The sequence below is a fragment of the Capricornis sumatraensis genome, chromosome 2, assembly GCF_032405125.1.
Source record: "Capricornis sumatraensis isolate serow.1 chromosome 2, serow.2, whole genome shotgun sequence".
Classification (NCBI taxonomy): domain Eukaryota; kingdom Metazoa; phylum Chordata; class Mammalia; order Artiodactyla; family Bovidae; genus Capricornis; species Capricornis sumatraensis.
Genome location: NC_091070.1, coordinates 65,067,486 through 65,093,506, shown reverse-complemented (window position 1 = coordinate 65,093,506; position 26,021 = coordinate 65,067,486). Strand labels below are relative to the sequence as shown.

Sequence of the window (26,021 nt, the reverse complement as noted above, 5' to 3'; positions counted from 1 at the left end):
CCAGGTTCCTCTGTCAGGAGGGACTTCAGAGCCTTTCCAAGAGGATGCAGAATGGGCACTCTGGTTCCCAGTCCCAGCCCCTGGTTATCAGGGGGCTGCTTATGGAAAATAAACACCTGAGCCCTAGCCCCAGATGATTTGATTTAGTGGGTATGGATAGAACCCAGGTGTTTGTATTTCCAACAAGCCTTTGAGATGATGCCAACACAGGTGGTCCAGGGAAGAGCAGCCAGAAAGTGCTGCATTAGGGGCCTAGTCTCCCCCAAGCTACCAGAAAACTCTAAAACCACCAGCTTTCAAGTCCCACCTTCCCCACAGCTCTTAAGCAGAAACTTGGAAATCTCTGGTGTCGTGTTTCATCTGAACTCAAAGGTATTTCTAATCTCTCAAGGTCTCCCTCACTTGTTCTTCAAACCCTGAGGCGCACTATATTAAGCCCTGGTCCAAATGTGAAGAGGGCTCAACGTCATCCTGGAGAAATTCAGACTCCTGACTCCCTGTGGCTTCTGCCCAGGTGCCCTTCCTGAATCAGTGGAAATGCCTGGATGGTCCAGGGACAGAAGTAGGCATATGGCCAGGTGGTATGGATAAGGGCAGGCCAAAACCGGTCCGCTTGTCCTTAAGCTACTGGAGATAAAGGCGTCAGAGTCCCCTCTGACCATCGTGAGCCTGAGGCTGCAGATGGTGTGTGATGTCCCTCTTTCCGTGGACCACAACCACCGAGGTGTCCAAGATAGGCACTGTTTCTGGAAGAAAGGTTCTCTAGGGCAGTGAGTTGTTGGGAGATACATTTTCCTCAACCAAGACCCAGTCATCTCCACTCTTTCCCGTGGCCCACCTTGGAGACTGAAAAAATGACATTCCAAATGAAGTGATTCAACTCCAAAATGAAACCCACAGGCAAGCACAGACCAGAAACTCCCTGAATGGCTGTTGGCCAGGTCCCAAAGGGGAGTGCCTGTTTCTGCTCAACTGGAGCATGAGGTCAAGAACCTATGCTGGGATCTCAGAAATGGTGTCCCACCCTCTTGGTGATCTGTACATAGCAGGGGAGACCGAAGGGGGCAGAAGGCACGGAGCTGGCTGGGGGCAGAGTCAGCCAGGCCTGGCATCCAGGGCCCCTGACAGATTGTTTTCTAGGCTGTACCACACCCTCTCCTGGAAGCCATCAGCCCCATGCCTCAAGAAAGTCAAACCTCCTAGTCCCAGATGTTTTTCATTTCCAGAGAGAACTCAGGGTGGCCAGAGATGGCTCTTGACACAGAAAGAACAGACCACTGTTTTGGAGCTGGCCAAAGTGGACCCACACTTCTCCACTTCTCAAACACCCCTCAGTCCCTTAATCCCACCAATTCCACACCCACCATGCATCTCCCAGTCATTCTCAGCTGCAGGAAGAGGCGCAAGGCCCTAACATGTAAAGTGAAGGGGAAACAGTTTGGATCAGCTAGAGCTGCAGTGTCTCCTGACACCTTGTGGTGAGATGTTCTCCATGCGTGCTGTCAATACAGCAGCTACACACTAGCTGAACTGGACGACACAGATCAAGACAGTGTTACACCGATTTTTTTTTCCTTAGTCACTAATTCGATTAGTCTTTTCAATTCTTTTAAAAATAATTTCTTTTAAGCTATAGTTTTTTTTAATTAAAAAAATTATTGATGGCTGCACTGGGTCTTCACTGCTCCTCTCTAGTGGTGTGAGGGCTTCTTGTTGTGACGCTCAGGCTTCAGTAGTTGCAGCGCGTGGGCTCAGTAGTTTTGGCACATGGGCTGTTTCATGCTCCACAGCATGTAGGATCTTCCTGGACCAGAGATCAAACCCATGTTCCCTGCATTGGCAGGTGGGTTTTTAACTAATGGACCACCAAGATCTTGATTTTTTTTCTTTTTACTTTATTTTACTTTACAATACTGTATTTGTTTTGCCATACATTGACATGAATCCACCACGGGTGTACATGCGTTCCCAAACATGAACCCACCTCCCTCCCCATAACATCTCTCTGGGTCATCCCCGTGCACCAGCCCCAAGCATGCTGTATCCTGCATCGGACATAGACTGGCGATTCGTTTCTTACATGATAGTATACATGTTTCAATGCCATTCTCCAAATCATCCCACCCTCTCCCTCTCCCTCTGAGTCCAAAAGTCCATTATACACAGCTGTGTCTCTTTTGCTGTCTTGCATACAGGGTCATCATTGCCATCTTTCTAAATTCCATACATATGTGTTAGTATACTGTATTGGTGTTTTTCTTTCTTACTTCACTCTGTATAATCGGCTCCAGTTTCATCCATCTCATTAGAACTGATTCAAATGTATTCTTTTTAATGGCTGAGTAATACTCCATTGTGTATATGTACCACAGCTTTCTTATCCATTCATCTGCTGATGGACATCTAGGTTGTTTCCATGTCCTGGCTATTATAAACAGTGCTGTGATGAACATTGGGGTACATGTGTCTCTTTCAATTATGGTTTGCTCAGTGTGTTTGCCCAGCAGTGGGATTGCTGGGTCATAAGGCAATTCTATTTGCAATTTTTTTAAAAAAAAATTTTAAAATCTTTAATTCTTACATGTGTTCCCAAACATGAACCCCCCTCCCACCTCCCTCCCCATAACATCTCAGTGGGTCATCCCCATGCACCAACCCCAAGCATGCTGCATCCTGCGTCAGACATGGACTGGTGATTCAATTCTTACATGATAGTATACATGTTAGAATGCCATTCTCCAAAATCATCCCACCCTCTCCCTCTCCCTCTGAGTCCAAAAGTCCATTATACACAGCTGTGTCTTTTTTCCTGTCTTGCATACAGGGTCGTCATTGCCATCTTTCTAAATTCCATATATATGTGTTAGTATACTGTATTGGTGTTTTTCTTTCCGACTTACTTCACTCTGTATAATCGGCTCCAGTTTCATCCATCTCATCAGAACTGATTCAAATGAATTCTTTTTAACGGCTGAGTAATACTCCATTATGTATATGTACCACAGCTTTCTTATCCATTCATCTGCTGATGGACATCTAGGTTGTTTCCATGTCCTGGCTATATAAACAGTGCTGTGATGAACATTGGGGTACATGTGTCTCTTTCAATTATGGTTTGCTCAGTGTGTTTGCCCAGCAGTGGGATTGCTGGGTCATAAGGCAATTCTATTTGCAATTTTTTAAGGAATCTCCACACTATTCTCCATAGTGGCTATACTAGTTTGCATTCCCACCAACAGTGTAGGAGGGTTCCCTTTTCTCCACACCCTCTTCAGCATTTATTGCTTGTAGACTTTTGGATCGCAGACATTCTGACTGGTGTGAAGTGGTACCTCATTGTGGTTTTGATTTGCATTTCTCTAATAATGAGTGATGTTGAGCATCTTTTCATGTGTTTGTTAGCCATCCGTATGTCTTCTTTGGAGAAATGTCTATTTAGTTCTTTGGCCCATTTTTTGATTGGGTCGTTTATTTTTCTGGAATTGAGCTGCATAAGTTGCTTATATATTTTTGAGATTAGTTGTTTGTCAGTTGCTTCATTTGCTATTATTTTCTCCCATTTAGAAGGCTGTCTTTTCACCTTGCTTATATTTTCCTTTGTTGTGCAGAAGCTTTTAATTAGATCCCATTTGTTTATTTTTGCTTTTATTTCCAGAATTCTGGGGGGTGGTTCATAGAGGATCCTGCTGTGATTTATGTCTGAGAGTGTTTTGCCTATGTGTTCCTTTAGGAGTTTTATAGTTTCTGGTCTTACATTTAGATCTTTAATCCATTTTGAGTTTATTTTTGTGTGTGGTGTTAGGAAGTGATCTAGTTTCATTCTTTTAAAAGTGGTTGACCAGTTTTCCCAGCACCACTTGTTAAAGAGATTGTCTTTACTCCATTGTATATTCTTGCCTCCTTTGTCAAAGATAAGGTGTCCATATGTGTGTGGATTTATCTCTGGGCTTTCTATTTTGTGCCATTGATCTATATTTCTGTCTTTGTGCCAGTACCATACTGTCTTGATGACTGTGGCTTTGTAGTAGAGCCTGAAGTCAGGCAAGTTGATTCCTCCAGTTCCATTCTTCTTTCTCAAGATTGCTTTGGCTATTCGAGGTTTTTTGTATTTCCATACAAATCTTGAAATTATTTGTTGTAGTTCTGTGAAAAATATCGCTGGTAGCTTGACAGAGATTGCATTGAATTTGTAGATTGCTTTGGGTAGTATGTAGGGAACAAGGTATAAGGAAGGTTGAGAAGTGCTTGCAAACGAGACTCTCAACCAAGGCCGAACATTCTTGCAAACGAGATGTTCAGCTAAGAATCCTGTTTGTTCCCGTGGGAAAAGAACATTTCTTGCACACAAGGATGTTTCTCTGATTCCTCAAAAGGAACAGACCCAGGGACAAAACGGATTCTAAGTTGATAAGGAAGTTCCCCAAAACAAAGTCTTAGTTGCAGTAAATAAGTCAAGGTAAAGGTTATCTCGCCCTGTGCCTGCACACTGTGTAGTCTCTGAATCATAGTGCTTGGCAACTTGCCCTGTAGGTTGTTGTGCAAGGGATATAAAATAAAGCAGCTGTAAGAAGTAAGGAGTTAAAGTAAAAATATTCAAATCACTCTGCAGTGTTGGTGTTTCATTCCGTCGCCAGCAGTATACTCATTTTCACTATATTGATTCTTCCGATCCATGAACATGGTATATTTCTCCATCTATTAGTGTCATCTTTGACTTCTTTCATCAGTGTTTTATAGTTTTCTATATATGTCTTTAGTTTCTTCAGGTAGATATATTCCTAAGTATTTTATTCTTTTCGTTGCAATGGTGAATGGAATTGTTTCCTTAATTTCTTTTTCTACTTTCTCATTATTAGTGTATAGGAATGCAAGGGATTTCTGTGTGTTGATTTTATATCCTGCAACTTTACTATATTTATTGATTAGCTCTAGTAATTTTCTGGTGGAGTCTTTAGGGTTTTCTATGTAGAGGATCATGTCATCTGTAAACAGTGAGTTTTACTTCTTCTTTTCCAATTTGGATTCCTTTTCTTTCTTTTTCTGCTCTGATTGCTGTGGCCAAAACTTCCAGAACTATGTTGAATAGTAGCGGTGAAAGTGGGCACCCTTGCAAGATCTTGATTTTTAAATTGGCATTTCATTGTTATTTTCATTAAATCCCACAGGAAAGGGGGAAAAAAGAAAAGAGACCCAGACAGGCTTGGTTTCTTACTTCATAATGTTTATTATGAGAGCTTTGCCAGTCCTCACCATAGTGCGTTCATCTCCAGCCTTCGCCACACCTCTGTGGAGGGCAGAGTGTCTAGGGCAGGAGAATGGAGTTTGGGAAAACTGGGTCGTTTATCTATTCCAGCAGGGAAGGAAACACACATTTTTTATTCTATTGCTTCCAACATGTGTGCCACACAGGTGGTGGGAACAGGAGGCGCACACATGGAGGCCAGGAAGGCAGGGTGCATGGGCTGGGGCCAGTTTCAGCTGCTGCTCCAGAGGAAACTCAGCCTGGTGCTCAGAACTGGTGCAAATGGGGCCCAGGGCAGCCCTGCTTCTTAGCAGGAACATGGCAAGTGGGATGTGGATCTTGTGCAGTTCGGCCTCCCAAACCTGAGCAGGGTCCCCCATCTCCATGAACAATGTTGATGGCTCTTACTCTTGTCCCTTCAGACCCTCCATGGAGGGTGGGCCTGGGAGGAGCCTCTACACCACCAGCAAGTCAGGCTACAACACAGGCCCCAAACAGCACGATGCTGCGGTTTAAAAAGGATCTCGGCATGTCAAGGACAGGCCACCAGAGCAGTGTCAGCATGGGGCGCTGTCATCTACCCTCAAAGCTGTTGGACTCTGGGGTCACAGTGAGTCTCTAGGACCCCAGCAAGGACAGGATACAGGGTGTGCTCCCAGTGCTGGGGACTGCCTGTGGGCTCTGGGGCCCTATGGGAGGCAGGGTCTCCCCTGAACAAGGGCTCCCCCAAGTTTGGTGGTGAGTTTTCAGGAGTTCCTGCGCTCCAGCAGCATTCTTGGCTCTCCCCAAGCTCTGCACAAGTACACCCAACATCGTCATTGTCAGTTTCTGATCAGATTGTTTCCTGTGTGCAGCAAGGATCCCCCTACTGTCCATGTCCCAGTGCAATCCTCCAACCCTTGCAAAACAAAGCTGGAGAACAATGGCCAGGCCAAAGTGGGTGGATGACATGGGCTGGAAAGAGAAAGGCGCCCAAAGTACGCAGCACTCTGCTCAGCAACCCTAAACCAACCTGCACTGTGGGGGCTGGAGGATGAACCTGGAGCAGGAGCCTCTGCAGACATCTGCCAAGAGGTCACATATCCAGGGTAGCCCACCCTGAGTACTGTCACACTCGGCCCTGAGAGAGATGCTCTTCTAAGCTTCTGGGCATGGAATGTATAGTCCAGGGAGGTTCTATTTACAACACACGTGACAGTCAGTAACCAATGTATTCCTAGAAATCAGGAATTCCTCTTGCTTCTCATTTTACCTTGTTCAAAATTCCTGGTATCAGGAAAATGGGAGAGAAAGCCTGGGTGGAGCAGTGAGGGGAGAGTTAAAGGAAGAAAATAAATAGAAGGAGGAGACTGAAAAATCAAGAGCTGATTGGGGACACTGGTGAGGGGATGCAGGGTCAGCAACTACAAAGTGACCAGCATTACCTAGAGGGCGGACCTGTCCGGCCTCTGCAGTCAGAGGGGCTCTGGGGCTTCCCTGCTCAAGGGACTCCAGGCAGCCAAGCTGAAGGCTCCTGTGAAGTCCTATGTGCATCCTAATAGAAAAGTGAATAAACAACCCCCAGGAGGGTTACAGACACTTGACAGAGTTTCCATATTTGGGTGACTGGATGCAAAGGCAGGATGGTGCCCTTCCTATCTCTTCCTGTCCAAGCAGGAATCCAATTGTCTGAAACTGCCTGCAACATATTGGTATAAAAGGTGTAACTAATTTCTTTTTCTATCAAAAATCTGGCAACGTCAGAACACAAGTCTGAATAATTCAGAAATGTTCCAGGGCTCAAGGTAGCCAGTGTCCAAACGGGGAGACACTGGTGGTGGCAGCAGTCCCGAGTCCCAAGGCCGGGGCTCTCCCCTCTGGGGTAGCCGAGCTGTCCGCTGCTCAGTCCTTGGCCTGCTGGGCTCAGGTGTCAGCCGGGTTGACCTCTTTGGAGCAGAAGTAATGCACGACCACCCCATTGGGGTATCTTGCAAATGCGCTGCAGGGAAGGAAAATGACCTGGGAGTGAGGACTGCCTCTAAGAGAATACAAGTTCTTACTGGAAAACGCACCTTACCAGGAGCCACCCCAGAAGCTACCTACTCTAACCATAAAGAGCAGTGTGGCCACCATCTCGGTCACATATCCAAACAGAGTATGAGGTCCATGCCATTCAACTGCATGGGGAATTTTTTTTTTAATTTATTAAATTTTTAAAAAATTACTGAAATATAGTTGATTTATAATGTACCCATCTCTGCTGTATAGCAAAGTGACTGAGCTATGCACATATACACCTTCGTCTTTTATATTCTTTTCCAGTATGGTTTATGCCAGGAAATTGGATATAGCTCACTGTGCCATACACTATGACCTTGTTTATCCATTCTAAATTTAATAGTTTGCATTTACCAACCCTAAACTCCCAGTCCATCTCACTCCCTCCCCCACGGCCCTCTGGGAACCACAAGCCTGATCTCTATGTCTGTAGGTCTATTTCTGTCTTGTAGATAAGTTCATTTGTGCCAGATTTTAGATTCCACATTTAAGTGGTACTTGTCTTTCTTTGACTTACTCCACTTGGTATGATACTCTAGTAGCAGGGGATATTTCCTACTGTCATCAGTGTGCAATACATAGCCAAACAAGGCAATGCACCAGCCTGGCTCAGCAGCAGTTTACTGAGCGCCAACTGCCCATCAGAACAAATTTTGGGCTAACTCTAACAAAGGGCAGTGGGTCTTTCTGAAGGGAAGCATTCTTCCAGCCATAGAAGTAAAAGGACAAATCACTCTTCCTTGGAGGAAGGGGCACTAACTAGAGTATATGCCTTAAAACAGAATGATGCTGCTTCAGGATTTTACTCAGGTCATGAGGCAGCAGGCTGAAAGCCCTTTTTCTTCTTTCAGAGGTGTATCCTTAGACGATAAGGACCTCCTGCCCACATACAGCTCTCAAACACCCCGTGGTACATGTCAGTGTTAAGCAGCCAGAGGGAAACGGCTTATGACCAAGAAGTCAAGAGCCCCATGCTACACATTTCAGGCCTTTAATTCTCAAAGCACCCCACCCCACAGACACACCAGAAAAACATGGCCTGCCCTCTGGAGGCTCAAGCACTAAAAGCAGCCCAGATAGCTCTCAGCTGCTCTTTCCTCTTGGGTTAAGGGGCTGAAATCTACCCTGAGCAAGCTATGGGTGAGGCTCACCTGTTTCCAATCTTCTTCTTACACACCATGCACACCTTCTCCTCTGTGATGATGCACTTCACCTGCTGGTGTAGAATGCGCTCTTCCTGGACCTGGGAGCAGAGAGATTGGGGGGAGGTCCCACTGTCTGGCAGGCAGGACAGGAGGAAGGGCCGGCACTGTCTCACCTCCCAGCCCACAGGGGCTCCCTAACTGAAACACCCATAGCTACATGCCCAGCTGGTTACCGATCAGTTTGAGCCACAGAGTTAAAAAGCACCAAGCTCTGCCTCTGTCTCAGGGGACGTGGTAACGGCCTCACACTGAAAAGTACAAGCCTTCACTGGCATCTGGAAGGCTCATACCCTCAGGAACTCTGCATGGAGAAGGTTCTTGAGCACTTGGTTGAACCGTTTCTTCTGTGCATTCTCTTCTAAGACCTTTTCCAGAAAGATGCGTATGTCGTTAATCTGAGTGTTCGCGGGCAGCAGGTTGATGGCCTGGGGACGGGAAGACAGACAGGAACAGGGAGAGGTGGGACAGGAGCGAGACTGAGGAAACACCTGACGTCGCGGAGCCCTCAAACCCCCGTCCTTCCTGCCAGCCCCTCCTGTGGTTTCACGATCCCCACATGCGCCCTCCACCTCTGCGGGGAGAGCTGCTGACCTTGGTGGTGTCCAGCTTGCTGTGGTGCAGCTCCAAGACCTGCAGGGCGGCCTGGAGGTTGGCTTGTGGCTCCAGCAGTTCCAGCTTGATTGGCCCCAGGCAGTGCATGCTGGGGGGCGACAGGTACATCCGGAGCAGGGACAGATACACCTGTCTCATACACAACAAGCCATGCCCGCGTCAGGCCGGCAGCAACCCTCCCCAAACCCTCAGCGTGACCACACCTAAAGGCAAGAGGGTTGGTCTGGAGGAACTTTAAAATGCAGCATTTTTCACCTTTTAATAAATTTTGTAAAGTATGTTGACTGAAGATATCAAAAATTAAAGATTGTGTGGGACTTCCTGGGTGGTCCAGCGGCTAAGACGCCACACTCCCAATGCAAAGGGCCCAAGTTTGATCCCTGGTCAGGGAACTAGATCACACATGCTTCAACTAAGAGTTCATAAGCCACAACAAAAGATCCTGCATGCTGCAGCGAAGATCAAAGATCCCAAGTGCAGCAACTAAGACCCGGTGCAGTCAAGTAAATAGAAATAAAATATTAAAAAATTAAAGATCATGTTCTTTCTGAGAGAAAAAAAAATCAAATGCCTTGTATTGTTTAGCATTATACTATTAATAGTAAGAAGAAGTAATAGAAGCCCAGGGCTTCCGTGGTGGCTCAGACGGTAAAGCGTCTGCCTGCCAGCTGGGAGACCTGGGTTCGATTCCTGGGTCGGGAAGATCCCCTGGAGAAGGAAATGGCAACCCACTCCAGCACTCTTGCCTGGAAAATCCCATGGACAGAGGAGCCTGATAGGCTCCATGGGGTCGCAAAGAGTCGGACACGACTGAGCAACTTCACTTCTTCTTCTTCATACTATTAACAAAATGATTCCAAGAGACTCCCCCATTTCCTTTGGCGTTGAAGGCTGAGACCTTGCCACATATAAGCCGATGAGCCCAAGATGAGACGCTGCATCTCCTATTGGACCCACACCAGGGTTTCTCAGCCTCTCACTCAACATTCTGGGCTGTGCTGTGCATCGATAAGCAGCAAATCTGGCCTCCACCTCCTAGATTCAGGTAGCAAACCCCACCCCCTCCACCACTGCCACCAATGGCCATTAAAAATATCTCTACACATTGACAGATCCACATGGAATTTATGCAAAGCACACATGGGCACGTTGTAAGAACCATCAGATGTTCCTTCTCAACAGGCTGACCAGGAAATTTATTGTACAAGTTGAGACTGTTTTAACAGTAAAGTGGCAGAGGCACTACAAATAAACACACGGATGACAACAGACTAAGCCAGAACCACCCCGAGCAAACCAAGACTGCGGGCACCTTGCCGCTCCCTCAGCACGTGTGCCCAAAATCAATCAGTGCCCTAACCCATGCCTTGTCTTATGTCAGCAATTCCTGCCAGTGTCACCGGCGGCCCAAACCAGAGGGCGCTGGCTATGCTAAGAGGGGCAGTGCAATGCCTATGCGTGCCCTGGGGCCGACTACTTACATCTTTGTTGCCATCTTTGTTTTGGTCATAATGCTTGTGGCAGTACCTGGAAGGGAGACAGTGATCAGACAAGGTCACATGTAGAGAGAGGGCATGGATGCTGCCTGAGTGAGCAGCCTAATGACAGTACAATCAGGGGCCTCGCTTCAGCTGCAGGTGCAGGGATGGCTTTCTCAGCCTCTCATCTCTCTGCAGAGCCTCTTTTACACCCTTGGGAGGTGGCACGGCAGGGTCAACGTACTCTTCGGCCATCCTCGTGTCTTTCAGGATGTGGACGTAGATGAAGAGAGCTTGTTCATGTTTCCCCATGCGTCCCAGCAGGAGAGCACGTTCTTCCAAGAGGCCTGTGGGGGGAAAGAGTGTAAGAAACCATCACCATGACCAGGCAAGCCCAAGGCCAGGGGCTAAGCTATTAGAGGAATGGATAGGGATTTTTTTCAAGGAGAAAATTACTAAAATTTTTTAAAGGGAGGAGGAAGGGGACTATTTTAAGTGGTACTTTATCTCATCTTTTCCTGTGATAAATGGGAGAACAATACTTGATGATCAGCTAAATGCATAATAAGCACCTACAATGTGCCAGGCCCTTCAGCTAAGGGAAGCAGACACCTCTGCTCTCATGGAGCTTATACATCAGCCAGACATATGTCTTTTTCAGACAAATTATTCCAGATTACAGAAACTGCTAAACAAGGAACTTGGCCAAGAACATGTACTGAAGCAACAAACAGGTTTCCACCTGGCTAATTAGCATGTGGTTCACACCCAAAAGAGACTTCTCGTAATCATGGTTCAAAAGTGAGTCTTCAGAGAGGACAGAATAGGAGCACAGGCCTGAAACGCATGGTTTTTCCCAGGCCCAACTTTTGGGAGGGCTGGGGAACTGGTATAAGGGAAAGATCCATTTTTGCATTATCTTCTGTTAAAGTGGCTAAAGACACCCACCATCAAAAGGAAAATCACAGATGAGCCGGCCTGGGTCATAGTAGCTGGATATTTCCAGGAACATAAGGAGCTTCCCTCGGTATTCTCCCAGCTCTCCTTCCTCCTCACCAGCAGGGACTGGAGCTTTGCCTTTAAAAGAAACCATGCTCAACATGAAAGGATGCTGTTGGGCAGCAATGTGTGGTGTCATCAAGAAAAAATGAAGGGGCTGGGGTTCAATGATGTCACCACCATGATTAGAAAGGGCCTTTGTGATGCTTTCCAGTTGGCCTTCTCTTAGTTTATGGTCTCTGTATGGCCCCAAAACATCAGCTTGAGATTAAAAAAAAAAAACCACCAAGCTGCTTAGAGAAGCACTCTGATAGACAAATCTGTTCCTTATCAGCACAGCTATCACTCTGCAAACAGATCTACTCCCCCTCCTCCATAGGTGATGCCCAGGGAGGCTCAGAGATGCCCAGATCCAGACACCTGCCCCCAAGTCTCACCTGTGGGGCCACTTAGCTGCCTTGGTGCCTCTGAGGCTCTTCCTGCCCACCTGGGCCTGCAGAGAAAGTCTGCTTCTCTACCCCACCCATGGCCCCCTCAGGTCCCAGCTCACCTCTAAGGCCTGGGCCACCCCACGTGCTGAGAACTGGTACCTGCAGGGAAGGACAGGAGATACTCCTTCATCAGACTTTGCACCTTCTCGCAGTACAACTGGATCAGGCAGTTGTGGAACTGAGAGCCAGTCTCCTCCCAAACGTGGATGACGTGTTCCTGGGGTGAGATACAGGTCTGCCTGGTACGTACCCTCTGTGCTGTGGTGTGGAGAGGCCCAGCCCATTCGCCCAGGCTCCCTCACATTTTTAAGGCCCTAAAGGTCCCATCCAGATTGTCCCCTAATTAAGATTACCATGGGATAGTTCTCCCTCAACCCAGCAATATCAGGAATTAGCATCTCAATTTCCAATCTAACTAAGCTTCTTTATTAATTCTGTCTCATAATCATCCAAATCAGTCTGTGTAATTAAGGTTGAATATTTACATTTTGGTACTTAGGACTGATTTGGTCATCCTGTGGTCACAGTCAAGTCTGGCTGTACAAATGTGGCTCTGATATGGTTTTCTCCAACATTTTCTCTCCTTCTCTTTTATCTCTCTGTACATCACCTAGGTTTAGAAGGTAGCATATCAAAAAGTGCCATCTCCAGCTTGGTCTACTGGGAGACCTCTTTCAGAGGAGACTAAAAGAACCCTCTTCTTTACAGTCCTTCCAATCCCCAAGGGACACAAACCCTAATCTGAACTGGCTAATCACTGTTTCTTGTAGTCATAGATCCTAGGTTTGACTGAAACTTTTTAAAAAATATCTTACCAGATAAGGAATAGCCAGACCCTTAAAATTCTCCACTAAGAAGCCCAGCACTCGGTCTCGTGGCAGAGACTCCACCTCTGGGAGGTCCTCAGTAAATATCTGTTGGAATAAAACCTGAGTTCCAGCAGCAGAACCACCTGATGGCAATCCTACCAAACACACATGCACACAGCGTAGGGTCACATGGACAGACACTGAGGCAGGAAGGGCATCTGTGGCCAGTCGGTGTGGGGCAGACTAGGTCTCCTGGCGTCTGCACCAGGCTCTTTCTACTGCATTCCATTGCTGTCCCATGTGTTCCAGTCTTGGAAACACCAGAGAACTGCACAAACCCTTCCTAGCCCTCTACCCACAACTGTCTAAAATAAAATCAGAACCAACCGTGGTACCCAATAAATCCAAGGGACTCCGTGATCTACCTTCAGACCATCCTCTGGAAAGTCTCTCAGGACCCACACTGAGTAGGAAAAAATTAAATGCAGATTTTCTGTGCCTAGAGGGAAAAGGAAGACTTGTCAGCAGGTGAAGTCCACCCACTCTGCCCACAGGACCAGAAGGCAGGTGCCCAGGTTGCCCAGGATTTATCATCCAGAGAAGTTAGCTCTGTCCAGTCACTCAGAGATGCTTGGACCTACCAGACTGGCTACACACCAAGGGGCTGTTGTGGTTCCACCACTGGGGGGACTTTCACCCCCGGAGGAACCTGGCTGGGTGAACACAAGGAAGGGAGGGGACTGACCAGCCAGAATCAGGTAGGGAGAGAGGTCAGGTTCCCTTGAACACAATGCCCTCCCCCTTGCCCCTTCCACGAGCCGGACTCACCCAGATGTTGCAGGTACTGCACTGTCCGCTCATGGCCTTTCAGAGGGGAATTTGCTTTCTTGGACTGGTCCACCAGCACCTGCAGAGCTGGCCATGAAGCCCAAGAATAAGGTCATGAGCCCCTTCTAGAAGGCATATCTCCTTGGAGAGTCATCACAGTGCACGCAGCTTTCAGCAGGAAAGGTCTTTGCAGCAGGCCCCTTTGTCTTGTCACTAATGTTAAACCAGGCACCTATACGCTTACTCATCTCCAGCCCTCACCCACCTTTTAAATCTTGTGATCACAAAGTACTTTGCTTAACTTGTTTCTTTCAAAGTAGAAATGAAGACTAAGTAAAAACAGATGACCAGATCTCTTCCCTAGCTTCCTCTTTAGTAATCCTGTGAACAAGATGGTAGCTAAAGAAAATCACAAGAAGTCGACAAGCCCGCACACAGTGGGGGATGGGGGGACTCTGACTCCCGATCCCAATGAGTAACCGATTACATCCTTTTTTCCTTTTAAAAGCTTTCATGGCTGAGCTTTGAAAATCTTCACATGTGGTTTTTGGGGCACTCTGGGTCCACCATCTCCCCAGATTGCCAGCATTCTCATTAGAAGCAACTTTCCTTTGTAATATTTGCCTCTCTCTCGTGTATTGATTTTCAAGCAGTGAGCAGCTAGATGTGATTCGGTAACAACAAACACCTCAGGAGGCTTCCCCCAGACAAAACACAAGAGACCCTCTAATCACAGGTGACCCCTGCCCCAGTCACCTTTCTCGTGGAGCCCCTTCTTCTCGTACAGGATGATCAGCTCGCTGTACTTGTGAGCCTTCTTCAGCACGTGCTCGCTCTCTTCGATGTGGCAGTGATTGTTCTCCAGACGCAGCAAGGGGGCCACCAGGGCCACGTTCGTCTGCAGGAGAGGCAGGACTTCAGCAGCAACTACTTCCTGGGGAGGCCCATCCTCCCTCAGCCCAGGCCTGCTTCAGGCTGAAACACCAGGCATGTTACACAAGCAAGAGAGAGCAAACAACCCTTTGCAGGACTGCAGGGAGGAGCTTTCACAGCATTTATGCTCTCTCACACAAGAGGGTGGGGGTAGGGGAGGGGGGAGTGGGTAAAGAAGGGAAATTTTCTTTGGGGAACTGTCCCTATTCACCTTGTAGCACCAACCCCAGTCTTGGCAGAGAAAACCAGCCCACTCTTAAGATTCTGGGTCAACATCTCGTCTTAACCCCTCAATTCTAAGAAGCTCACAGATGTCAGGTCAAGAGTAGGTGGTTCCTAAGAATAAATACTTCACTCTTACTAGCGGCAGGGACCCCGGGCTAGGGAAAAGGATGGCAGGAAGCCGAGTGCTGGGAAAACTCACGTGAAGGTAGCACTTGAGCAGGGTGGTGTCAATGATCTGCAGCAGCTTTTTCTTGGATTTGATGGTAGGAGTCCCTTCCATGAGAGGGGAGGTGCTAGACTGGTGATCAGAGTCATTCAGCTTCTTTACCAACTGGCTGCGTTTCTGCCAAGGGCAAAAATGCAGGGTCAAGGGCAGGCTTAAAACTTCCTTTATCATCTGAGCTACCAGGCAATTCCAAATACCTTCAAATCAGCTCACACCTATCCACCCTGATCCCACATTGGCATTTATCAGGGATCAAAAGTAAGATGCCTACCAAATCACCAGATACAGTAACAATGATCTACTGAGTGTTTACTACACACCAGGCACTGTGTCATGCAGTTTAGAGATTTATCCTATTTTAAATCTAAAACAAATACAGGTATTATTAGTCCCATTTTATAAGTGGAAGAACCCAAGGCACAGATGTTAGCTACCTCATTAGTAACAGAGGCTGACTTCAAATTAGGGTCAGATTCCAAAGGGCATGTTTTTTTTTAATCAACTTTATTGAGGTATGAGTTACATACAATAAAATGTACCCCTGAAAAGTATACTATCAGATGCACTTTGACAGATATATACATGCATGTAGCTGCCACCCCAATCAAGGAACAAAACGTTTCTACTACCCTTTAAAGTTCCCTTGTGCTCCTCCCAAAGAATCTCACCCACTCCCTATATAACTGATCTGATTTCTATCACTAATGATTACTCTTTCCCTATTTCAGAACTTCAAATGGGCTTTCCAGGTGGCTCAGTGGTAAAGAATCCACCTGTCAATGCAGGAGACACAGGTTTGATCCCTGGGTTGGGAAGATCCCCTGGAGGAGGGCCCACTCCAGTATTCTTGCCTGGAAAATTCCATGAGCAGAGGAACCTAGTGAGCTATAGTCCATGGGGTGACAAAGAGTCAGACTGACTTAGTGACTGAGAATGCATGCTTTCTAGAACTGCATATAATGGAATCATTCAATTTGTACTATTTTGTGTCTGGAATGCCCATGGTCTTATTTGTTCTACCATCTCTCTGGTACAAGGCTGGGGTCAGTTACCTCCACACATTCCAAACTCAGTGGAGAAGGTCGGGGAAGACTGTGCTTGGGGTCCTAAAGCTAAGATATTGGAAATAGAGGGTCTTCTGTGATGCCACATGCTTGGGACACTTTCTGCCCCAGTAACCTTTTCCACTTGCCTCATGGACTGTGCAGAATGTAGACAGAGGCGAGCTGGTGTGCTCTTTGCAGGCTGCCAGCCAACCATGGAGCCCAATGTCAAGCAAGTGCCAAGACGACAGATGCCTGAGTGGACCTGTGGGACACCCACTGACCCAGAAGCAGGTGGTGGGTAGCTGGCTTACAATTTTCCTAGCAATACTTATGCCTCTCCAGGACACCTCTTACAAGTCTGCAGAACACTTATGGGAAAAAATTTTAATAAGTTCTCTGAGTCAGAAAGGATGACATGGTTAGATAGCATCACCAACTCAATGGACATGAATTTGAGCAAACTCCAGGAGATACTGAAGGACAGAGAAGCCTGGCATGCTACAGTCCACACGGTTGCAAAGAGTAGGACATGACTTAGCAACTGAACAACTGACTCTGAATGGGTGCACAGGAAAGCAATAATAGCCTCAAGCACGGACATTTAGGGTTCAGAGACTTCAATGGAGATATTAGTTTTAGTGCTGATCTGAAAATTTCACTTATCTGCCTGTAACAGTAAACTGAAAATAATTTAAGTCTAAATACTCCCTCTAAAAAACATGTCATAGAAGAATACTTAATGACAGGGAAGGACTTTCCTAATATATTGCTAAATGCTTTAAAAGTAAGCTATAAAACAGTATATATCTTGATATCCATTTGCAATTTAAAAAATCTGATAAATAAATAAACAAAAATTATTCACAAGTACATATAAAACTCTGGAAGGACAACACTAAAATGTTAGTTACTTTTCTCTGGGTGGTAGAGCAATAAGCGATTTTTTATTTTTATTTTATACTTTTCTGTGTTTTCCAAGTTTTCTGCATAGAGCAGGTATTTTTTTCCCAAAAGTATAACTGTTCCCCAAGAGTTTCTTTAAAACGCTTATTCTTTTCTATCAATTAAACTTTTCTCTTTAGGTTAGTGTGAATCTACCAGGAACTGAGTCTGCTTCCTGGCACCAGGATTTGGCAAAAAAGAGCTCTATTCTATCGTTATAACCCAACAGTCAATACAGGAGACCTAAGAGACACGGGTTCAATCCCTGGGTTGAAAAGATCTGTGGAGGAAGAAATGGCAACCCAGTCCAGTATTCTTGCCTGGAGAATTCCATGGACAGAGGAGCCTGGCGGGCTACAGTCCTCGGGGCTGCAAAGACTGAAGTGACTCAGCAAAATGTGCATTCTACAGTTAAGCAAGGAGGTGAAACAGAAAAAATGTGCCCCCCTCAGACTTCCACAGTGTTCACTTCTGGAACATCTGTGGCATTGCAGAAGCCTCCCCCTTCCCTGCCACAGAGAAGCAGGTGCTGAGACTCCCAGGTGAACTCCTCCACATGCTGGGGGATCGCACCCACCTGTGTCAGGTAGTCAATCAGAGCCAAGTGAGCCTTCTCCAGCTCAGCCCCCGACAGCACGGGCAGTGGGTTAGGGTACTGCAGCTGCTTTCTGTAGTCTGTGGGCAGCAGGTCTGGGTACAGGCCCATCACGTGGGTAGGATCTACACGGGAGGCGAACATGATTCCCAGGCAGAAGCACAGCAATTTAAAGATAAACTAAAACGAGACTATCACTACAGCAAAGTAAGTTCCAGATTGACTTTATTTAAAAAAAATGACTCAAGTTCATAAAAACTCAAGCTATCCACATATATTTTGAACACTGAAACATTATAATGATTGCATGACTCTATTCTAAGACATATATAGAATTAAAAATGAAAATTCATTAACTCACTGAAAGTAAAGAAGAAAAAGGAAAACCTGGTAAGACAGTGAAGTTAAAAAGATCACTAGACTTAAAAAATAAAAAGTGTGTGTGTGTGTGTGTTTAAAGGAATATTAGTAAAACAAAAACACCAGGCAATAGGCTATGGAATACATTGGTAGCATATATGGCAGAAGATAATAGGTTGATTATATAAAATTCATTCACACAGATTGGTTTAAGAAAACATAGGATTTCATTTGATTAATGGGCAACAGACATGAATATCTGACAAGAAAATAATACAAGTAAGGGGGAAAATCTAATCCTGGACAATCAGATTCCTTTGATCTTGAGACACAGATTTAAGGATGATAAGCAGTATGGCACACACCAACATATACCCAATCTGACACGCTTCTTTTACGTAATGTTGATACTCCTCCACCATGAGTGGGCTGTGTGCTCCCTTGCCCTAACTTGGAAAGCCCTTGTAAATCAACAGAACATGGGGAGACGTGATCACCCTAAAAGGCACTAAGGCTTCCGGCTAGGTCTCTTGGATCACCAACTCCAGGCAAAGCCAGTCACTCTGCATAAGGACATCCAAGCAACCCTCGAGAAGTCTGTGCGCTGCAACTAGAAGGAGCCTGCACACCACAACAAAGACCCCGCGTAGCCAAAAGCAAAACGCAACAACCTACGGCTGCATCCTTCTGAGCTCAGGCCAGTGGCTAGTCTAGAACTGCAGGCAGTAATCTGATTACTAGGTGACAAAATACATGTCTGCTGTCTTCAATGACTTTCTGTTACCTTCCTCTAGTGGCAAGGGCAAAGCATCCTGGAAAACTGGAAGTTTGTGTGTGTGAATGAAACCAGAGTCATAAGATTAGGGCTGTAAATATATAGTCACATGGCCACCCACAGGATCCTGTTAAGTACAGGATCAATCTAGATGATTGATCTTCCATTCTCAGAAGTCTGAGATCATTTCTCCCCATTCTTTCCAGTTTCCCCTCCCTCAGTGTAGTTCCTCATCCCGAGGCCATACCCGCTTGTTACCTGTGCCAAGTTTAGCAAAGACCTGCATGGACTCATCGAAACGCTTCTGGCAAAAGAGGTTGAAGGCATATAAGTTCTTGATGTGATGGATCTGTTGCTGCTTTTCACTGTCGGAATCATCTTTCATTTCCTGAAAAAAGAGTAGAATAGGTAGGCGTTCACTCACTCAACCAATATTTGTTTAGTATCTACCAGGTAGCAGATGATATGCTGGAAATTGTATATGCCAGAGGGTACAAAGCAGTCACGTGGCTCTGACCTCAAAGACTGCCCTTAGAGTCTAATCATAAGTAACCATGCAATTAAAACACAATAGGACTTCTATAAAATACCTGACCAGTACTCCTGAAAACCATCAGGATCATGAAAAACAAGGGAAGACTAAGAAATTTCCACAGATCAGAGGATACTAAGAATGTGTGACACCTAAATACCTGCGATTTCTGGATTTGAACCTGGAACAGAAAAAGGGACAATTAATGGGAAAACTTAGCGAAATCTGAATAAAGTTTAGGGTTTAAAGAAAAAAAATCAAAACAAAGCAGAGTGAGTGATGATAGAACCACATGGGTGGGGTGTTCAGGTCAGCCCAGTGTGAACAGTGGGTCTAGGAAGGTTCCCAGGAGGAATGTAAGCTGAGACACAAAGGATGAGCTGGAGCTGGCCAGGTGAGGTTGCCAGGTGACAGATGGGGGAGGGGAGGGCATCTGAGGCCAAGAGGACAGCACGTGTGCAAGACCCTAAAATGACAGAGAGCATGGTGTGCTCAAAGGATGGAAGATGTTTAACATAGCCGGCATGACCGGGAAAGGTCCTGTTCACAGTATAAGCCAAATAGCTGTTTCTTCCTTTAGCCTTCCCCCTCCTATATCCTTCTTGACCTCTTCTATCCTTCTTAGCCAATCTTTACCACCTTCACCTTCTTCCTTCAAAATGCCTCTCACGTTTTCCCTTCCTTTCTTTTCCTCTTCTGTTGCTGTCACCCTAATCCGGGCCATCAGCAGCACGTGGCTGCGCTTGGGCTAAGCTCTCCTGTTGGTGCTTTAGAGGCTCTCAAAGCCTGGCACAGGCTCCTTACCTAGGTTATTCCCACACATTCAAGCCACACCCTCCATGCCAGTCAGAATGGGCTCCAAGTGGAAATACTCGTTTCCACACTTGTTTTCACTTCTAACTTCCCCAGGCTCTGTAACTCTCCCTGTTTCAAGCTCCTGGTCTGACCTATCTTTAAAGAGTCCAACCTTAGGATTCTTTTTCTGGCCTAAATAGCAAAGTTCAGCATGTAACTGCCCTCTGAAAGTTTCATGTATGTCCTCTGATTAATTTAAATGAAAGACAGATTCCTCAAGAGCCAAGATGATATCAAGCAACCTTCTTTTGTCATAGAGCAGAACACCTAGTAAGTACAGGCCTAGAGAAGAGAAGGAAAAGAAGGAAACCCACTTTCTTCTTCTCTGTTTCATCCAAAGATGAAATAGACAACCAGCAGCAGAAAGAACACTGAGAAGACATTCCTGTTAAGAAAAACGGATGCTAAAACAGCCATGTGCTGCATAATACCTTTTTCATAAAGCTCAAAAACTAGACACATACTCAAACACACAAATATATGTAAAATACTATTAAAAAAATGTAAGGGCATGATAAACACAAAGGTTCACTTGAGAAGACTTTCTTCTCTCTCCTTGCTATTCTCTGGAACTCTGCATTCTGTTGGGTATGTCTTTCCCTTTCTCTTTGCCTTTTGCTTCTCTTCTTTTCTCAGCTACTCGTAAGGCTTCCTGAGACAACCACTTTGCCTTCCTGCATTTCTTTTTCTTGGGAACGGTTTTGGTCACCACCTCCTGTACAATGTTACGAACCCCCATCCATAGTTCTTCAGGCACTCTGTCTATCAGATCTAGTCCCTTAAATCTATTCATCACCTCCACTGTATAATCATAGATTTAGGTCATGCCTAAATGGCCTAGTAGTTTTCCCTACTTTCTTCAATTTGAGCCTGAATTTTGCAATAAGGAGCTAATGATCTGAGCCACAGTCAGCCCCAGGTCTTGCTTTTGCTGACTGTATGGAGCTTCTCCATCTTTGGCTGCAAAGAATATAATCAATCTGATTTTGGTATGGACCATCTGGTGATGTCCATGTGTAGAGTTGTCGCTTGTGTTGTTGAAAGAGGATGTTTCATATGACCATTTTGCATTCTCTTGGCAAAACTCTGTTAGCCTTTGCCCTTCTTCACTTTATACTCCAAGGCCAAACTGGTCTGTTACTCCAGGTATCTCTTGACTTCCTACCTTTGCATTCCAGTCCCCTATGATAAAAAGGACATCTTTTTGGATGTTAGTTCTAGCAGGTCTTATAGGTCTTCACAGAACCGTTCAGTTTCATCTTCTTTGGCATTAGTGGTTGAGGCATAGACTTGGATTACTGTGATGTTGAATGGTTTGCTTTGGAAACAAACCAAGATCATTCTGTCATTTTTGGGACTGCAATCAAGTACCGTATTTTGGATTCTTTTGTTGACTATGAGGGCTACTCCATTCCTTCTAAGGGATTCTTGCCCACAGTAGTAGATATAATGGTCATCTGAATTAAATTCACCCATTCCCATTGTCAGACACAACTGAGCGACTAACATTCCTGTACATTTTATAGTTCACTGATTCCTAACTCTTGCCATCTCCTGTTTGACCACATCCAATTTACTCTGATTCATGGACCTAACATTCCAGGTTCCTATGCAATACTGTTCTTTACAGGACTGGACTTTACTTTCACCGAGAGAGATAACCACAACTGAGCATCATTTCCGCTTTGGTTCAGTCTCTTCATTCTTCCTGGAGCAATTTCTCCGCTCTTCCTCAGTAGTATATTGGACATCTACTGACCTGGGGGGTTCATCTTTCAGTGTCAAATCTTTTTGCCTTTTCATACTGTTCATGGGGTTTTCAAGGCAAGAATACTGAAGCAGTTTGCCATTCCCTTCTCCATTAGTCATGTATGGATGTGAGAGTTGGACCATAAAGAAGGTTGAGCACCCAAGAATTGACGCTTTCGAACTGTGGTGCTGGAGAAGATTCTTGAGGGTTCCTTGGACAGCAAGGAGATCAGTCAATCCTAAAGGAAATCAACCCTGAATATTCATTGGAAGGACTGGTGTTGAAGCTGAAGCTCCAATACTCCAGCCACCTGATGTGAAGAGCCAACTCACTGGAAAAGACCCTGATGCTGGGAAAGACTGAGGGCAGGAGGAGAAGGGGCAGACAGGATGAGATGGTTGGATGGCATCACTGACTCAATGGACATGAATTTGAGCCAACTCAGGGAGATGGTGAAGGACAGGGAAGTCTGGTGTGCTCCAATTCATGAGATCTCAAAGATTCAGACATGACTTAGCAATAGAACATCAACAAAACACAAAAATTAGGATAATGGCTGTGTCTGGAGCCTAGCCAGAGGGATGGGATGGGGAGGGATGTACCGGTTACAGAAGTTATTTTCAGGGGGAGTTAGGTGGTGGGTTTACGGGTATTCATTATTTTAAAAATGAAAATAAAATAATTTAGGGCAATAAATGAGTGAGAAAAAAACAGTAAGATGCTAAAATTAAATGGTGCAAGAAAGAAACAATCTATGGGATAGTAAATGTGTCTAACTAATTAAGACTGGATTTTTGTTTTCAGTCTAGAACTTATACACCCAAAATAAAAGTTCCTCTTCAAAAGTATCCACCACATATGATTATAATCATTTGTATTCCAAAATTTATGATCACTGTTTCCCTTTCAGAAATAATTTATAAGATACTCTAAAAACTGAGTTTTCCTACTATCACCTTCATAACAATTGCTTCTCTTAGTAAATTAGCACTGTCTGGTTTTAATGACTAAGTGAGGCTCAGGATGACTTTCAGTTGTCTCAAATAAATTCAAATCCACTCTTCTGAGATGACAATAACCACCACTAGGGATGTTTAAAAGAATAAGGCAAGACTTGAAAGTCAATCTTCAAGAAGCACATTGGCAATAAGAGAATCACTGAAACAAGGGCACGGTCACTACTCAGCCAAGAGCGTGAGCAGCGTCCCATGTGAACATTCAAGCAGAGTGACAGTCTGAAGACCGGGGCCGGGCCGAAGGCAGCAACCTGAGGTGGGTTCAAAGTACCTAAAGAAGGCCTGCTTATCCAAGCCCCGGGGCCTACTTGTGAAAGAGACTCTGAGAGGCTTTGGAGCTGTTGCATTCAACCAAAGTGTAACCTTGATAGTTACGATTGTTATTTTTGCTGTTCGTCTTTAATTTTTCAAGGCCATACCATATCTATTCAATTATTTTACTGTCCTATTAATTCTATGAAATACTATTAGTATAATTGGCACTCACTCTGCATTTGATAGAGACAGTGAGATTACTTAGAGTTACATAGACAGTTCTATGGCAGGGTCTGATCCTGAATCCAAGTGCTTATTCCGCCAGTCCAAGCAAAACATGAACATCTAAACCAAAATCACCTGCCTTGAAGAAGTGATGAGGAAGGCGAACTCACACCCAAATCTCAGAAACAAAGACTTACTGCGAGCTGCAGAGCCAATTCAAACTGCTTGTCCTGGAGAAGCTGTTGGATTTGGGTCGCCATGGGGACTGGAATGAGTCTCCAGACAAAGTGATTACTGGCCACATAGATAATGTTTGATCTGGAGACAGGGGTAAGAGGATTAGCAAGAGAGGGCCAGCTTTATGATGACCCAGATGACTTTAAAATTTTGGAACAAGATGGCAGCTACAGTAAAGAAAGGAACTCCTTACCCGCCCGAGGTAATGAAACGGGGTCTTTGCAGTTCAATGCTCTGGACCAGAAGCCTCGGCTCAAATGTTCGGATTTCCACATATCGAGGCAACACTGCAATGATGTAGGGAGGCTGGTGCTCTGCACGAGAGAGAACATGTTGAGTTGAGGTTCTCTCTAAGGCTTTAGGTTTATAGACGTTTCAGCTTCTCATTTCTAAGCTGCACTTGGATCTCCAAATGGTCCACTAGTCAAATACCAAGCCAGGATCCTATACTGTGATATACAAAAAAAAAAAAAAATTGCTTGTCTCAGTGACACTAAGAGAAATCTCCTGCACAAAAAGGATGCATCTTAGCTTTGCTCAGAGTGACCGGACTCCATTCCTACTGTTTCCCTGAGAGGACTGGGTGAAAGTCAGCGGCTCCTTTCTCATCAGTAATGAAGCCAGGCCAAACCAAGGCCAGTGGCAGCTCCCCTAACGAGTCAGTCGGAGAACAAGGTGACATAATTTCTTTCTTCCTCTTAGGAAAGGCAAGAGGAGGGCAACTTCTTTTTATTTTTTCCTGAAAATTATTCTAAAGAGAGAAATCCACGTTTCTGGTCTATGCTATCTCTGCTTGAGATCATCACATTGAAAAGATGCAAAACTCCACGTGATGCTCAATGGTTCACAGAGAAGGCAGCAGGATGGCATTCTCAGTGTAACCATTTTCTTACAGGAGGTAATGAGTGTGTCAAATTCATAGGAACAGAAAGTAGTATGGTGCCAGGGCAGGGGGAGGGGAAATGGGTTGTTGTTTAATAGGTATAGAGTTTTACTTTCACAAGAGGAAAAGGTTTTGAAATCTGAATGACAATGTAAAGTAAAGTAAAGTGAAATCGCTCAGTCGTGTCCAGCTCTTTGCAACCCCATGGACTGTAGCCTACCAGGCTTCTCTGTCCATGGGATTTTCCAGGCAAGAGTACAGAGTGGGTTGCCATTTCCTTCTCCAGGGGATCTTCCCACCCCAGGGATTGAACCCAGGTCTTCTGCATTGCAAGCAGACATTTACCCTCTGAGCCATCAGAGAAGCTCAGCACGACAATGGAAATATACATAATTCTACTGAACTGTGCACTTAAAAATGGTTACGGTGATAGATTTTATGCTATGTGCTTTTTTTAGCCACAATTAAAAATAATTTTAAATTAGTAAAAAAAAAATGAACCTCTAGATGGCATAATTATTATATAAAAATTTAACTTCAAAGAATGTATCTATAAGAATAGTTTCTTGGTGTGATTAACTTGCTATAAATTTATTTTCTTGTCATTTACTTTCAGATAAAAGGCTTTTCATATTACACAAGCTATTCATACGCTAAATGAATGGTACAATAAAAGTTCAAAACCAGAAAGGAACTCAGAAATGAGGAAACTGAGGCCTTAGTAATTCCTTCATCAGTTGAAATGCTGCTGCTGCTAAGTTGCTTCAGTCATGTTCGACTCTGTGCGACCCCACAGATGGCAGCCCGCCAGGCTCCCCCGTCCCTGGGATTCTCCAGGCAAGAACACTGGAGTGGGTTGCCATTTTCTTCTCCAATGCATGAAAATGAAAAGTGAAAGTGAAGTCGCTCAGTCATGTCTGACTCTTTGCGACCCCATGGACTGCAGCCCACCAGGCTCCTCCGTCCATGGGAGTTTCCAGGCAAGAGTACTGGAGTGGTTGAAATGCTACTGTTGTTATTATGTTGATATCTTTCATCTCACCAAAAAAACAGAATTAAATAACATATTTTCCTTTTTTAATGCTGGCCTCATTTTAAAAAGCTACTATAATTTTCAGCAATTATCCTTCAAATAAAAAATAAAAATTTTAAAAAAGCTATTATAATTTTTTTCATGTTAATTTATGTAACTATGTAAAACTTCTGTCCTTTTAAAATCTGGCCTACTTTAATTGGGTCTAAAGAAGCAATCTATCATGGAAACCTTTTTGGCTGTCACATTTTATCATTCATTCAGAGGTGGTCTGAATCTGAGTCGTCAAACATGGCAGACTGGTTGGCATCCAGAAGGCACGTAATGAAGGGTGGACAACAACAGTGATTCTTCTAACAGCAAGCATCTATTAAGATGCTAGGATGTTTCAGGCACTGCTCAGAGGGAACCAAGACATGAGCGCAGAGCTCA

The 26,021-nt window shown here is 45.0% G+C and overlaps 1 protein-coding gene across 2 annotated transcripts in view; it reads right to left on the bottom strand.

Annotated features, from left to right (window-relative positions):
* Positions 1-5,280: 5,280 nt before the first annotated feature.
* The window catches only part of VPS39 (VPS39 subunit of HOPS complex), a 45,944-nt gene continuing 25,203 nt past the window's right edge, over positions 5,281-26,021 (bottom strand). For both annotated transcript variants that reach the window (XM_068962255.1, XM_068962245.1), the window contains 17 exons: positions 23,867-23,987; positions 23,634-23,754; positions 19,062-19,191; positions 17,651-17,793; positions 15,059-15,202; positions 14,458-14,599; positions 13,702-13,788; positions 13,299-13,372; positions 12,880-12,978; positions 12,164-12,281; positions 11,523-11,651; positions 10,819-10,921; positions 10,578-10,623; positions 9,076-9,225; positions 8,775-8,909; positions 8,431-8,522; positions 5,281-7,220 (listed from right to left, as the gene is read on the bottom strand). In XM_068962255.1, coding sequence (XP_068818356.1) covers positions 7,145-7,220; positions 8,431-8,522; positions 8,775-8,909; positions 9,076-9,225; positions 10,578-10,623; positions 10,819-10,921; positions 11,523-11,651; positions 12,164-12,281; positions 12,880-12,978; positions 13,299-13,372; positions 13,702-13,788; positions 14,458-14,599; positions 15,059-15,202; positions 17,651-17,793; positions 19,062-19,191; positions 23,634-23,754; positions 23,867-23,987 — 1,910 coding nt within the window. In that variant the 3' untranslated portion in view covers positions 5,281-7,144. The remainder of the gene's footprint in view (positions 7,221-8,430; positions 8,523-8,774; positions 8,910-9,075; positions 9,226-10,577; positions 10,624-10,818; positions 10,922-11,522; positions 11,652-12,163; positions 12,282-12,879; positions 12,979-13,298; positions 13,373-13,701; positions 13,789-14,457; positions 14,600-15,058; positions 15,203-17,650; positions 17,794-19,061; positions 19,192-23,633; positions 23,755-23,866; positions 23,988-26,021) is intronic.